The sequence below is a fragment of the Hoplias malabaricus genome, chromosome X1 (assembly GCF_029633855.1).
Source record: "Hoplias malabaricus isolate fHopMal1 chromosome X1, fHopMal1.hap1, whole genome shotgun sequence".
Taxonomy (NCBI): Eukaryota; Metazoa; Chordata; class Actinopteri; order Characiformes; family Erythrinidae; genus Hoplias; species Hoplias malabaricus.
In genome coordinates, this window is record NC_089818.1 from 5,449,476 (window position 1) to 5,465,480 (window position 16,005).

The 16,005-nt window shown below is 46.2% G+C and overlaps 1 protein-coding gene across 1 annotated transcript in view; it reads right to left on the reverse strand.

Moving 5' to 3' along the window:
- Positions 1 to 4,685: 4,685 nt before the first annotated feature.
- LOC136675912 (F-box/LRR-repeat protein 7) overlaps positions 4,686 to 16,005 on the reverse strand; it is a 37,890-nt gene continuing 26,570 nt past the window's right edge. The window contains exons 3-4 of the mRNA XM_066652716.1: positions 10,245 to 10,829; positions 4,686 to 6,436 (exon numbers count right to left, since the gene is read on the reverse strand). Of these exons, the coding sequence (XP_066508813.1) occupies positions 5,700 to 6,436; positions 10,245 to 10,829 (1,322 nt within the window). The 3' untranslated portion in view covers positions 4,686 to 5,699. The remainder of the gene's footprint in view (positions 6,437 to 10,244; positions 10,830 to 16,005) is intronic.

A 16,005-nucleotide genomic window follows, 5' to 3' on the forward strand; every position in this document is an offset into this window, starting at 1 on the left:
CCTAAGACGAGCCGTGGTTTTCCTGAAAGTCTACACTTATGACACCAGCAACATGCAGACCTTAAAGGCAGAAGACCTAAAGGATTGTTCCCAAGGCATACGGGACAGACTTGTGCAATCTACAGGCTGGCATATTGTTTTTGAGTGGGTGTGATGAATGTTTCTGACTTGCCAGGGGTCAGAGGTCAGATTTAATCTGCCCAGTGTGTGAGCAGACAGGTCATTAAGTATTTTGCAGGCGCTTCAATAAAGCACAAGAGCTGTGAGAGGAAGTTCCTGCCAGGCTATGGTCTTTCAGTCGAGAAAAGAACTCTTTCAACATTATTGGTGCTCATTAGACACAATTACAACAGTGAAAGATTATTTAGGAAAGAAGAGGTAGGTTTTAACATTTACATTATATGGCAGACGCTCTTATCCAGAGTGATTACAGTGTTACAGAGGGGTGCTAATGCAGTGTTGGACTCTTACTGGTGTAGTGTGGCATTCCTGCCTGAGCTGAATAATGAACGCCAGTCTTTAATCAGCGCTCAGTTGTTATTTTCTCAGTGGTGCGAGGACTCTTATTGTTTTAGCATTAACTGCCTAAACTGGGAACTGAACCCCAGTATTACATCAGTGCAAAAGTGTAAGTAGACTTGCATACATATATATTTTTGGGAATCATTCTGGAAGTTGGGCGGCACGGTGGCGCAGCAGGTAGGTGTCGCAGTCACACAGCTCCAGGGACATGGAGGTTTTGGGTTCGATTCCCGCTCCGGGTGACTGTCTGTGAGGAGTGTGGTGTGTTCTCCCTGTGTCTGTGTGGGTTTCCTCCGGGTCACTGTCTGTGAGCAGTGTGGTGTGTTCTCTCTGTGTCTGCGTGGGAGTGTGGTGTGTTCTCCATGTGTCTGCGTGGGTTTCCTCCGGGTGCTCCGGTTTCCTCCCACAGTCCAAAAACACACGTTGGTAGGTGGATTGGCGACTCAAAAAGTGTCCGTAGGTGTGTGTGTGTGTGTCTGTGTTGCCCTGTGAAGGACTGGTGCCCCCTCCAGGGTGTATTCCCGCCTTGCGCCCAATGATTGGGGAGTGTGGTGTGTTCTCCCTGTGTCCGTGTGGGTTTCCTCCGGGTGACTGTCTGTGAGGAGTGTGGTGTGTTCTCCCTGTGTCTGCGTGGGAGTGTGGTGTGTTCTCCCCGTGTCCGTGTGGGTTTCCTCCGGGTGACTGTCTGTGGGGAGTGTGGTGTGTTCTCCCTGTGTCCGTGTGGGTTTCCTCCGGGTGACTGTCTGTGGGGAGTGTGGTGTGTTCTCCCTGTGTCCGTGTGGGTTTCCTCCGGGTGACTGTCTGTGAGGAGTGTGGTGTGTTCTCCCTGTGTCTGCGTGGGAGTGTGGTGTGTTCTCCCCATGTCCGTGTGGGTTTCCTCCGGGTGACTGTCTGTGGGGAGTGTGGTGTTCTCCCTGTGTCCGTGTGGGTTTCCTCCGGGTGACTGTCTGTGGGGAGTGTGGTGTGTTCTCCCTGTGTCCGTGTGGGTTTCCTCCGGGTGACTGTCTGTGAGGAGTGTGGTGTGTTCTCCCTGTGTCCGTGTGGGTTTCCTCTGGGTGACTGTCTGTGGGGAGTGTGGTGTGTTCTCCCTGTGTCCGTGTGGGTTTCCTCCGGGTGACTGTCTGTGAGGAGTGTGGTGTGTTCTCCCTGTGTCTGCGTGGGAGTGTGGTGTGTTCTCCCCGTGTCCGTGTGGGTTTCCACCGGGTGACTGTCTGTGGGGAGTGTGGTGTGTTCTCCCTGTGTCCGTGTGGGTTTCCTCCGGGTGACTGTCTGTGAGGAGTGTGGTGTGTTCTCCCTGTGTCTGCGTGGGTTTCCTCCCGGTGACTGTCTGTGAGGAGTGTGGTGTGTTCTCCATGTGTCCGTGTGGGTTTGCTTCGGGTGCTCCGGTTTCCTCCCACAGTCCAAAAACACACGTTGGTAGGTGGATTGGCGACTCAAAAAGTGTCCGTAGGTGTGAGTGAATGTGTGTGTGTGTGTCTGTGTTGCCCTGTGAAGGACTGGTGCCCCCTCCAGGGTGTATTCCCGCCTTGCGCCCAATGATTCCAGGTAGGCTCTGGACCCACCGCGACCCTGAACTGGATAAGGGTTACAGATAATGAATGAATGAATGAATGATACCATTTTGGAGACCTAAGGTTCTGTTTAGCAGTGATGACTCACTGAATAACACACAAGACACAAAAGGCTCCCTTTTTAATATGGCTTTGACCTCTTTATTCCTCCTCACTGCTCCTTCTTTTCAGTTACCTGAAACAGACAGACCTTCACTGACCATAAATTAGGTCATATTTATGGTAGAAATGGCACGGGTTCATGAATTGCCTTAAGATTGTTTAAAGTATATGAAGTACTACTCATTTCCATTAAAGAAAATAATCTACTTAATGCACCTTTAAAGGATGAACCAGACAAAGCTAACATTCAGCACGGTAAAGTCACATGTAAACAGCCGGAGAAACTGTAGACTACTGTGGTCAGGAAAAACCAAACAATGTTACATACTGTACATTTCTTCAAATTCATTGTGGATTTTGTAAGTGATCGTTTATGTTACAATTAATTGGCTCCGAAAGAGAAAAACACTCGCATTCGCTTCCTTCAAAAATCCCTTTTTCAGAATAGAATATATATTTCTGTACATGTTTCCTGTTATATAATCAGACAGGTGTAAGGGGAATGATCAGAAAATACACACAAAGCTTATAAAAATATTAAAAACAAGTTCTTATTGGTTTAAAATATCCCTGTCTTATTAAAGGAGAACCCCACACATTTCTCTAAATGTCCGTAGAATTAAATGGGATGTAAACAAATTAATTGAGAGAGATTTGACCTGTAAGGGTTCATCGGCGGCGGTGACAGACACCAGATGATTAAACCCTCCCTCATACAAATCTATTAGATAAGTATTGGATAATCATGTTATCCAATACAGGCGGTCCTCGACTTACGTAGTTGATCCGTTTCTACGTCGCGTCGTAAACCGATTTTCGGTGTAAGTTGGAACATACGTACATACTGTACGTAAATAACATACTGTAAGCACTTATCCTACAATGCGACTGGGGTGACGCCGTCCTCCTCGGTCCCGAGCAGCGCAACCAAACACGAAGTTCGCGTTATGACGTTTACGACGCAAAACCACTGAAGTCGAAACAAGGCTTTATACAGTAAATGGGAGTTGTGTCGTAACCATGAAACATCGTAACTCGGGACTGACGTAACCCGAGGACCTCCTGTACTGTGTTTTTATTCCAGTGCCACCTGAGGGCCTGAAGGTCAGTACTGGTTTTGGGCCTTGTCCCATTCGTGTAGAGATTTCTCTGGATTCTCTGAAACTTTTAATGATATTTCGTGCTGTAATTCCCAGGTTCTTTACAATTTTATGTTGAAAAACCTGTTTTTTTTTTTATTGCTTCACTATTTGTCTGCGCAGAGTGATGAACCCATCCCCATCTTCATTTCTGAAAGACAATCTTGTCACTGACCTTTTGCCAAGTAGCATTATTTATTCTTTTGTAGAATTACACATTTGGTGCCCCATATAAACTTTTTTGTAACATGTTGCTGGCATCAAATTTTAAATATTTTTCAGAAAATTAATAAGTTTTCTCAGTTTCAACATTTAGGGCGGCACGGTGGTGCAGCAGGTTAGTGTCGCAGTCACACAGCTCCAGGGGCCTGGAGGTGGTGGGTTCGATTCCCGCTCCGGGTGACTGTCTGTGAGGAGTGTGGTGTGTTCTCCCCGTGTCTGCGTGGGTTTCCTCCGGGTGACTGTCTGTGAGGAGTTGGTGTGTTCTCCCCGTGTCTGCGTGGGTTTCCTCCGGGTGACTGTCTGTGAGGAGTGTGGTGTGTTCTCCCCGTGTCTGCGTGGGTTTCCTCTGGGTTACTGTCTGTGAGGAGTGTGGTGTGTTCTCCCTGTGTCTGCGTGGGTTTCCTCTGGGTGACTGTCTGTGAGGAGTTGGTGTGTTCTCCCAGTGTCTGCGTGGGTTTCCTCCGGGTGACTGTCTGTGAGGAGTGTGGTGTGTTCTCCCTGTGTCTGCGTGGGTTTCCTCTGGGTGACTGTCTGTGAGGAGTTGGTGTGTTCTCCCAGTGTCTGCGTGGGTTTCCTCCGGGTGACTGTCTGTGAGGAGTGTGGTGTGTTCTCCCTGTGTCTGCGTGGGTTTCCTCCGGGTGCTCTGGTTTCCTCCCACAGTCCAAAAACACACGTTGGTAGGTGAATTGGCGACTCAACAGTGTCCGTAGGTGTGAGTGAATGTATGTGTGTCTGTGTTGCCCTGTAAAGGACTGGCGCCTCCTCCAGGGTGTATTCCCCGCCTTGCGCCCAATGATTCCAGGTAGGCTCTGGACCCACCGCGACCCTGAACTGGATAAGCGCTTACCGATAATGGATGAATGAATGAGTTTCAACATTTGAAATGTGGTCTTTGTACATTTTTCAATCAAATATAGAGTTTAAATTATTTGTACATTGTACTGCATTTTGTTTTTATTTACAATTTGCCCAGGATCCCAGCATTTTTGGAAACTAAGTTGTCCAATTTGGAAGTAAACAATATGTTTGAAATACTTCAAAAATCACGCCCATGTATTTTTTTTTTCTAAATAATTTGTTTACATCTCATTGACTTAAATATTCACCTTTAAACACCAGAGTTGTGGGTGACACTTAAAGGCCTGGATACATGATGTTGATTCAATGACAGTATTAAAAGATATTTGGTTCCTCATACATACAAAGACAAATGTTTGAATTTCACTACTTTCTCTTTCTGAAGAAGATGGCGCTTTATGGCAGGGGAACCCAAATTAGGAGTCAGGACTTGCATTTGGTTACTTGCTTCATAACTGGGCTTATTTAGTAAATCTGAAAAACGTTTTTGTTCTTTTCGTATATTTTACATTTTTTTAGACTTGGAAACAAGTTCCTTTATTTGTTAGTTGTCGTATTACTGATATACTATCAGTCATAATTAGGGATTAAAAATGAATACATGATTAAAAGCCTGGGGTTTCAGGACATTCACAATGTCCATTTAGGGTCCCGTACCCAAAGATGTAGAACACCTGATCTAATTAAGATTAGCTTAGCATCGCTAATCATTTGCTTAGTTGTCTTTGCAGTGTATAATCACATTCAGTGTGCTGCTTTTTTTTAAAAAACATTGTCTTGGGACTCCATAAAGTCTGTTTTTTACATTTTTAGTGAATCCAGAACTGCCTGGAACACTTCTTCAAAAAAAAAAAGTGCTAGCATTGCTAATAATGAACGGAAACAGGGCTAGTTAGCACTGTGCAAATGAGATTATGCTAAACACCATTAGCTTTTATTCACTGTAAAGAAATGACCAGTTTTAATGGAAGTGCTCCTATAAAACCAGTTGCTTCTTTACTAAAGCTGGCAGTATACTGCAAAACGACAATATCTTTTTGGCTAAAATGTGACAACAGTACGGTGCTTTGTGTGCTACCTGCTAAACAACAAATCCAAGACCTTCTCCTGAGTGTGACTGGTCTTAGCCCCTGTTTCAACAATTCTGAGACCGCCCCTTGACTGATTAGCCCACTGCAGTTATTACAGCATTGGCTAGCTTTGTTTTATTGTTTGAAGTATACTGCCAGATTATGTATCACCCTTTTGGACATGTTCTCTGGTCTTTTTCTCTGTTCGCTATCTCTCAGAAGAACGCTGGGTTGCTGTGTTCGATGACACAGCGTTTGCAGTGGCGTTTGACAAAACGCAGAGCCTCCAGGGGCACGTCGCAGTCCTGCACATTAAGCAGCTGCAAGTCAAAGCAGTTGGCCGCCACCACCTGCAAACCCCGGCCCGTGATGCTCTCGCAAGACTTAACACTGAGCCTCTTCAGGTTGAAACAGTTGAGCGCCAGCAGCTCCAGGCCCGCGTCCGACACCAGGGGGCATTTGCCTATGTCCAACGACTTGAGCTTGGAGCAGCTCTTGGCCAGGTGCTCCAGCCCATGGTCCGTGAGTCCCTCGCAGCCGCGGGCATTCAGATAGCGCAGACGCACACAGTACTTGGCCACGTAGCGCACGCCCACATCCGTGACACGGCCGCAGTGGGCGATGCTGAGGTAGCGCAGGTGTCCCTCCAGCTTGGCGATCTCCCGCAGGCCAAAGTCACTGATGAAGCGGCAGTCGCTAACACTCAGCTCACGTATGGACGGGCAGTAGATGACCAGGAAGCGTAGGCCCTCGTCGGTCAGCCTCACGCAACGGCGCAGGTAAAGGTGCGTGAGCTGAGTGCAGTGGGATGCGATGGTGTGCAGACCCTCGTCCTCCAGGGCAAAGCAGTCTGTCATGTCCAGGTAGTGGATAGAGATCTGCTGACCGTGCAGAGGGGACAGCTTGATGGATGCCTCCCGTGTCAGGCTGATGCAGGTCACCTTAGAGCATCCTGTAAATAAGGAGGTTATAAAATTAGACTTAGTTACAAGAAACACTTGGCCATGACTAATAATAACGAGAAGACCGTGAAGGAAAATCAATCCCCTTTTTGCAAGTTAATAGTTAGCAAGTGTCTTCATAAAACATGTACGACAATACCACAAAGATGCAACACAACAACATACTTTAGAACGGCTGGTTACAGCACTCCTTTAAATGATAATGAGCCACACAAAGCCCACCACTGCCCCAAGTGTGCAGCAGCTGTTATACGCGTGGCACACAAAAGCTCTTATTTAAGGAATTTTAACTTGGTTTAACTCTTACATCTCCAATAATTTTGTGTAATGTTAGTTTTATGTGGTTTAACCCCTTCTTTGTCCTCACACATAAACACGGGTCTAAATATTCCACTTATTACATAAAATAGGTGCCATATCAGAACAATTCCGTTGACTTTGGCAGACCACAAAAAAAAATACTGACTGTGTCTTATCTCACACACCAGCACACTCCCAAAGTATTGCAAATGCACAAAAAAAAGATATGACTTTATGAAATTATGTCATGTTCTCCCTGTGTCTGCATGGGTTTCCTCCGGGTGACTGTCTGTGAGGAGTGTGGTGTGTTCTCCCTGTGTCTGTGTGGGTTTCCTCCGGGTGACTGTCTGTGAGGAGTGTAGTGTGTTCTCCCTGTGTCTGCGTGGGTTTCCTCCGGGTGACTGTCTGTGAGGAGTGTGGTGTGTTCTCCCTGTGTCTGCTTGGGTTTTCTCCGGGTGTCTGTGTTGCCCTGTGAAGGACTGGCGCCCCCTCCAGGGTTTATTCCCGCCTTGCGTCCAATGATTCCAGGTAAGCTCTGGACCCACTGCGACCCTGAACTGGATAAGGGTTACAGATAATGAATGAATGAAATTATGTCTCCTTTCAGTATGTTCTCTATTGGAGGTTGTGTAAACTAAAGCGGAGAGGAGCTCGCAGCTATGCTATGAGTGCCCCCCTGTTACCATAATGTAATATTCCTTTTGAGATAGCAGTTGTCTTTTTTTTTTTTGCACTGATTCAGTCAAAACTAACATGCACCACCTCAGCCGAGTTTAAATAAAGACCTTGTTTGTGCTAGGCAAGAGTTAAGCCACTGTTCTAGCCTCCTTTTAAATAAAAGAGGTAAAGGAATTAAACTTTGAGGAGACATCTGAAAAGAGTTATGTGTTGTACAGAGGGGTGGGTGGGGGGGATCATCTGGGATGCAGTTTTAGGATCCTCCAGCAGAGGGTATGTGCTGCATTGTGGTCCTCTAGAGGAGCATCAACCCGGAGCTTGGAACAGCGGAGTCCTGCAGGAAGTAGTGCAGGAAGTCCGAAATAAAACACCAGGAAAGGGCTTGGTGGAGAAGGAGGAGGATTTTCGGAATTTCTCACTCGCCAGGCATTTCGTATTGTTCCGTCTGTGGTGTCCTTCGGGGCTTGGGATATTTTTTATTTTTTTCAAGCTTGAAATAGGAAAGATGGATGGCCTGGGGAGTCTGTGCATTGGCTCAGATGAACAAGTTTATACAAACGGCGGAATGACGACAAAAATGAATAAATCAGAAGAGATAAATCTGACAGCATTTCCGCATACTTCAGGGAAATATCCATTCTGGAGACGTCTCCAATATAACAACTGAATTAACCACGTCTTCGTAGCAGAATCACTCATCTAAGCGCTGGCCGATCAGTCAATGCCTTTATCAGTCTTTCTCTTAATGAGCGGAGCAGACCATCCCAGAGCAGCTTGAAGTCAGAGGTCCTGGTCCTGGATGGGTTTATTTTCCTCTTGGAAAGCAGAGCGCTTGGACCGAAAGCCAGAGCTATTAATACATTTCCCAGCTCCAAGAGGAAGTCGTAGACATTTCGGAATAATCTATGAGAAAAAACAAAGAGTCTTGCAGCTGTCTCCTGTGATGAGCAGTGAAGTGGAGGAGAAACAGCCGCCGTCGGTTTGTGTTCAGGCCACATTTTAAAGAAAAGTTTGTTGAAATTTAACCTACAAAATGGTCCCCTTATCCCAAATGGAGCTGAGCAGTTAAGACATGTCTGGTGTCTACCATTTCATTCAAGACCTTTGCAGTGGATTCTTGTGGCCAAAGTGGAATTCAGACATGCTTTTTTCACATCAAAATCTAGTGTCTACACTACACTGACACGTATTTTAATGTTGCTGCCTTCTTCAGGTGAAATACAGGTCTCATTCAAGAGCTGAAAATTTGGAACAAGTGCTTTCGTACATACATTCATGTCAGAAACACAAACTAATTTGGCTACAAGGGGTGTCCACAAAGTTTTGGACATATTGTAGGCATGTGTTCAGGTCTGTGCTGACACCAATGCAATAAGACAATTGGGTAGTTGTTGTTAAAACAAAACAGAGACAAAACAAAGTTGATTGGTGAGTGAGTTTTTGTCACCAAGGAAGGTCTGCTTCATTTGAAATTTGCTAACTTTTATTGACAGTGAATACATCACGTGACTAAGTGTGTGTCCATACTTTTAGTTCTGTTCCTCTGGTTCAGACCAAACAAGAAAATGATGTTAATTTATAGTCGAAGCGTTTAGTGTCACGTCTTGTGTTTTCGCATCTTGCGATTGGTTCATTGAGATGTCTTTGGTTCGTATTGTGTTCACATTTTAGAAATGGCCCGAGACTCATATGTTCAGACGATGTCAGCCAGAGTTCGAAAAGAATCGTGAGTGGATGCGTTCTGAGTGAGATGAGTTGGGGTCAGGTGGTGCTTAAAACAAATTTCTAAGTACTGATTTTGACATAGGGACCTGGAGGTTATGGGTTCGATTCCCGTTCCGGGTGACTGTCTGTGAGGAGTGTGGTGTGTTCTCCCTGTGTCTGCGTGGGTTTCCTCTGGGAGACTGTCTCTGAGGAGTGTGGTGTGTTCTCCCTGTGTCTGCGTGGGTTTCCTCCGGGTGACTGTCTGTGAGGAGTGTGGTGTGTTCTCCCTGTGTCTGCGTGGGTTTCCTCCGGGTGACTGTCTGTAAGGAGTGTGGTGTGTTCTTCCTGTGTCTGCGTGGGTTTCCTCTGGGTGACTGTCTGTGAGGAGTGTGGTGTGTTCTCCCTGTGTCTGCGTGGGTTTCCTCCGGGTGACTGTCTGTGAGGAGTGTGGTGTGTTCTCCCTGTGTCTGCGTGGGTTTCCTCCGGGTGACTGTCTGTGAGGAGTGTGGTGTGTTCTCTCTGTGTCTGCGTGGGTTTCCTCCGGGTGCTCCAGTTTCCTCCCACAGTCCAAAAACACGTTGGTAGGTGGATTGGTGACTCAAGTGTCTGTAGATGTGAGTGTGTGAGTGAATGTGTGAGTGTGTGTTGCCCTGTGAAGGACTGGCGCCCCCTCCAGGGTGTATTCCCGCCTTGCGCCCAATGATTCCAGGTAGTCTCTGGACCCACCGCGACCCTGAACTGGGTAAGGGTTACAGATAATGAATGAATGAATGAATGAATTTGACATTAAATATTTGGCCCAGGCTGTGTTTTGTGCTTTTTCACATTGATCTGCAGATATTCCTTGAAATGTGTTAATGAGAGGTATATTAAAGTAGTATTAAGCATGACTTCAAAATCATTGTGATACTCAACTGACCTGTAAATGAGATACTCCAAGCTCAATGCCTGCTTCTTCAAGCTCAGCACTGCAGAAATTGAACTATGTAACTTTGGGAGGACGGAGGAGGGTTGCCTCTACTATTATGTAGTAATTATATAATAACTCTTGAATTGACTCGTCCTACCGAATTTCCTAATTTCTAATTCCTTTAGCCTCCAATATGAGGTGCGTACCTGAGACGTCCAGGTGCTCCAAGTTCGGACACCGTGAGACCACCTCGAACACGGCTTCGTTGGAGACGTTGTAGCATCCGGCTATCTCCAATCGACGGAGCTCCGGACAGCACTGAGCCACAGTGTAAAGTCCACGATCGGTCAGTCTGCGGCAGCCACTGACCGCCACAGTTTCCAGCGTGAGGCAGACGTTGGGTGTGTCCTGGCAAAGGCGCCGCGTCAGAACCCGGAGAGCTCGGTCCACGTGAAGCACGTCGCCCGTCAGCCGCACGCTGCGCCACAGCCGAGGGTCCCACGCCAGATTATACCAGCGGCGGCACACGCGGGCACAGCGGCACAACTGATTGGTCGGGAGGTGGGAGAAGATCTGCAGGAAGGCGTGGTCTGGCAGGACGTCGATGGGCGCCCCCTGCTGGTCCCAAGGTTGACGTGGACACCGCTGGGGTGGAGAGTGCACCATGGCGACCGTCTCCGCGGTGAAGGAGGAAGATGATGTGGACGAGCCATTGAAGAGGGCCGGAGAGGAGCGAGGAAGGATGAGAGCCGGACTGGGTGTGCTCAGAGTCCGCATGCTCACATCAGAGTCTGAGAGAAAACAGAGGGAGAGAATGACAGTGAGTTAATCATTTATGACAGCATGGGAAGGAAAACACTACATGGCCATATCTGTGAAGATTAGATGACATTCAGCCACAAGAACATCAGTGAGGTACTGAGGTATTCTTTTAGGGGATTCATTGTCTGTAACAGACATCCAGTTCAAGGTCACGGTGGGTCCGGAGCCTACTTAGAATCAATGAGCATAAGGTAGGAACACACCCTGGAGGGGGCGCCAATTCTTCAAAGTGCAACACACTCACACATTCACACCCATGTACACGTTTGAATCGCCAATCCACCTACCAACGTGTGTTTTTGGAACGTGGGAGGAAACCGGAGCACCCGGAGGAAACCCACGCAGACACAGGGAGAACACACTACACTCCTCACAGACAGTCACCCGGAGGAAACCCACGCAGACACAGAGAGAACACACCACACTCCTCACAGACAGTCACCCGGAAACCAACAAGGACACAGGTAGAACACACCACACTCCTCACAGACAGTCACCCGGAGGAAACCCACGCAGACACAGGGAGAACACACCACATTTATATTGTGATAAATATCAAGATTGAAAAACAGAATAATGTATTGTGATAACATTTTAGTCCACATCGCCCAGCTCTACTCCAAATCATTCTAAACACATTAAATAGAGCATCTTCACTTCTGCTGCTCCACTGACCAATGCTGGTGGGCTTTATACAGCTCTAGCTCATATCTGGCATTGAGCGTGACGGTGTTAGTCACCTCTGCAGCATCTATGATGCAGACAAGATTGCAAAGAGATTCTGAATAATGAGTGAACATCTCAGATTATCCACTTTGTGCAGTGTAATGAGGAGCAATAGGGTTATGGACCGTGAGGAAGGGGGTTGCCAGGTTCAGGCTTTTAAGCAGCTTTAAGTGAATAACATCTGATGCTTACGCTGTATATAATCCATTTACTTAGGATCCTAACTGCACTAAGGCTGTTACTTCCACTGACGCTGGTCTCACCACATCCACAGCATTGTTTCTCTCTGGCAGATGGTTTTTGTTCCCAACAATGAAGTTGGACCCCAATAATAAAAGAGGGAAACAGACAGATTTTTAGAGAGGATATGCCTCCATGGATGAGCAGTGTTTTCCCATCATGTGGCAACTTACTGGCACTGTGGTGGCTGCCTTTCCAGTTCACTGCTACCATGTGTCCCCATATGGAAACCACATCGTCATAAAAACAGCAGCCATCCAAAACAAGTCAAGCCCAGGGAGAGTTTTAATAAAGCAATAATCCATGAGAGGGCTTAAGTGTTTAACCACCGGTAAGGGCTGTTGTTAGGAAAGACACGAAGCAAAGTAAAACCCCTTAAGTGTGGTAAAATCACTGTAACGCACAGCCTCAAGGAGCTTACTGCTTTGAGTAATAAAACAGCATTAAACTACACCATGATTATCACCGATTCTACTGTATCACACCCAAATAGCAATGAATATTTGGGCCAAATGTCGCCCAGATCCGCAGTTCTCTTATGGCCCACATTTGGCCTTGAATGTCCACGCTGACTGAGGATGAGTCTGGCTGCCTCAACTCAGACACAACTCCACCGTGTATGGGCCAGTAATCACATGTGTTAGGGACCCACAAAACATGCCGTATCCCAAGTCAAGCCTGGCTCATATGGGGCTCACGTGTGGCTCACACAACACGCGCTAGTGCTGTAACTGAGCCGTAAGTGCAAAAGGGACACAGATGTGTCTGTGATCTGGGCGGCAACTTTAGCAGCTAGGTTTCCTCCTGTATACACACACAGAAAAAATATACACCATTTTAAAAATTATAAAATGTATTGCATTTATTGTTATTAACACATTAAGAGTTCTGAAATCCAAATTTGTTGTTAAATGCATTTTTGGTAGAGGTAAAACACATGAAATGTATTATTTTTTTATTTTTATCCATAATCACTCAACCTCTATACATTTGTTAGATCTTGCAATTAGCTTTTCATTCATTCATTGTCTGTAACCCCTTATCCAGTTCCCGGAATCACTGGGTGCAAGGCAGGAACACACCCTGGAGGGGGTATTAGTCCTTTGCAGGGCAACACACATTCACTCTCACAACTACAGACAATTTTGAGTCTCCAATCCACCTACCAACGTGTGTTTTTGGACCATGGGAGTAAACTGGAGCACCCGGAGGAAACCCACGCAGACACAGGGAGAACACACCACACTCCTCACAGACAGTCACCCGGAGGAAACCCACGCAGACACAGGGAGAACACACCACACTCCTCACAGACAGTCACCCGGAGGAAACCCATGCAGACACAGGGAGAACACACCACACTCCTCACAGACAGTCACCCGGAGGAAACCCACGCAGACACAGGGAGAACACACCACACTCCTCACAGACAGTCACACAGAGGAAACCCACGCAGACACAGGGAGAACACACCACACTCCTCACAGACAGTCACCCGGAGAGGGGCTCGAACCCACAACCCCAGGACCCTGAAGCTGTATGGCAAGCTGTTTTACAAATTATAATATATAAAAATATAAATGTTTCATTTGAAAAATTATAATTTATAGGTTTCATCAGAAAATCACATTCCCCTGAGATCTTTCTTCAAATTTGTGGACAAGAAAAACTGTAGGGTGGATGGCAAATGTCCTGGAGACCACAGTCACACACCGTGCAATACTCCAGTTCCCTCAACACACTTGTGTTACTCAGAATTACCTGCAGGATTAGTAAAATATATCCATACACCCCTTGTAAATTTCATTTCAACATTTGGTCTGATCAACAGCTGAATCAAGGGTATTTGTTTGAAGCTTGTCCCTTCTTGGTTGCAGTGATTAATTTTACTCGTCTGATGTGAGAATTTGATGGCATTCAGCTTTATAAATATTACAGAAGATAAGTAATGATGTTGGATGATTAATTCTGAATCACATAAAGCCACTTCCATACACCCAAGTGGGTGGTATATAAATAGGATGGTGCTCTATGACCCTAGAGCGTGCAGTTCCAATTTATAACCCTCAAGCCAACACTTGGTATTGAATGGTTGTACAGGGTGGGCCATTTATATGGATACACCTTAATAAAATGGGAATGGTTGTTGATATTAACTTCCTGTTTGTGGCACATTAGTATATGGGTGGGGGGAAACGTTTCAAGATGGGTGGTGGCCATGGCGGCCATTTTGGATCCAACTTCCAATGGGAAGAGGGTCATGTGACACATCAAACTTATTGGGAATTTCACAAGAAAAACAATGGTCGCACAAAACACGCACAAAAATGGCCGACTTTAAAATGGCCGCCATGGTCACCTGCCACAAACAGGAAGTTAATATCACCAACCGTTCCCATTTTATTAAGGTGTATCCATATAAATGGCCCACCCTGTATATATTGGATATGGTAGCTCTAGATGCTGGTTCACCAATTAGACAAAAAAAAACCTCCAACATCCATGTATTTAAGAGGTTAAAAGTTTGTCCAGAAAAAGACAAGACTAAAGACATACTACAAAACGATTATATAAAAATATGTAAGCTTAGCACAAGCGAAAGTGGCACAGACGTAACGACGGCCAAAACCACATGGCCTTAGAAACCTGGCGTGATACACAGTCAGAGGTATAGTTTAGAATGTGTAGCTCCGGTGCAGGGTGTGTGTTTGGAGGTGTGTGTGCCGTGGCCAGTGTGTGGGATGGCCACATGCTGTGTGGACCCACTGGAAGCTGGCAGGGCAAACCAAAGCCAATTATGTTTTTTAATGTCACCACTGGAGATGCCTGGAGGGAAGTGGCTGTGCTTTCTGGCTCCAGGCCGTCAGCTCTCACACGCTACGCTACCACTCTCTGCTACACGCACAAGCGGCTTCTAAAGAAACTCCCATAACACAATTACTTCAACACTGGACCGTGTTGAGCCCCTGGAGAGAGCAACACGCTGGGTTTAGCATGCGCGTCCACACCAGCGTCTAGGAAACTGTCAACAAAGTTCAAAACAAGTCTGTAAACAAGGGACAGGCTTTGGAAAGGAGACTCTAAAGCACCAAACGCTGGTGCTGGGGGGTGACGTTTGGGCTTATAGCTGATTCTTTTAAGGGTGCCAATAGAATGGGACTCTCTGGACCAGCAACACATGAGTCTAAGGTCACCATGCCCAGTGCCAAGCTAAAGCAAGAGGCATATGAAGACCCTGAGAGCTGTAGAGAGTTGGAACTGTGTTCTGTGCAGCGATGGAACTCCATCCAATAATTGGATTAGATTTTATATCCAGAATTTAATCCTCCCACAGTAAAATACCTGACCTCACTAACGTTGATGTGGCTCCATGCCATAAAATCCTCAAAGCAATCTTCCAATATCTAGTGTAAAATCCTTTCTCAGACGCTTTAAGAGCTGAAGAAGAGGCTCATGTTTAGAGTATTTATTAACAGCCAGACTCTCTGTGGAAAAAAAACGGATAACGGGCCGAGCTCAGTGTGTTTGGGGTCATTAGTTGGGCAGGGGGGCCAACAGAAGCTGGAGGTCTTTACAAATGGGCCCCTGATTAAGCCTGAAAGGGGATTAGCGAATTCTTAATCCCTTGCTTCTTTCTGCCTCCGTGCTGCCTGACACACTCGCTCTAGTGTCTGCTCCACAGAGGTGATCTAAGCTGGACAATTCCCGACGTGGGCTCCGTCCTGCGAGATGCCTTGTACTACTGGGACTGGAGAGAAGATACGCCCTGCAAAGTTCTGGCTTAGAAGTTGGCTGCACGTTCTGCTTCTCAGGGTCCAAGTGATCTCATAGATATTTAGTGATGCTGAGCTGTTCGTTACTGTGACAAATTCTTTTTTGTCTATTTCCTTTTCAGCACACGTTTGCGACAAAATAATAAAAAACAAATGGGAATGCACATCACTGTCCATTTTTAACCCAGTGTTTGCTAATGCTGCTAACGATCCGGTATATACCAGCATATTATCACGGTTGAAACAAAAACGTTTTTATTAGGCGTACAAATACGTTTAAAATCGTTTTGTGTAATGTATATTTACATTTTAAAATGTAATAAACCTCCTGCTCGTTTGTCATTTTATAGTCACTTGTGTTAGCAAAATAAAGCCTCTAATTCAAGTAATTTATTGGTCACTGCTT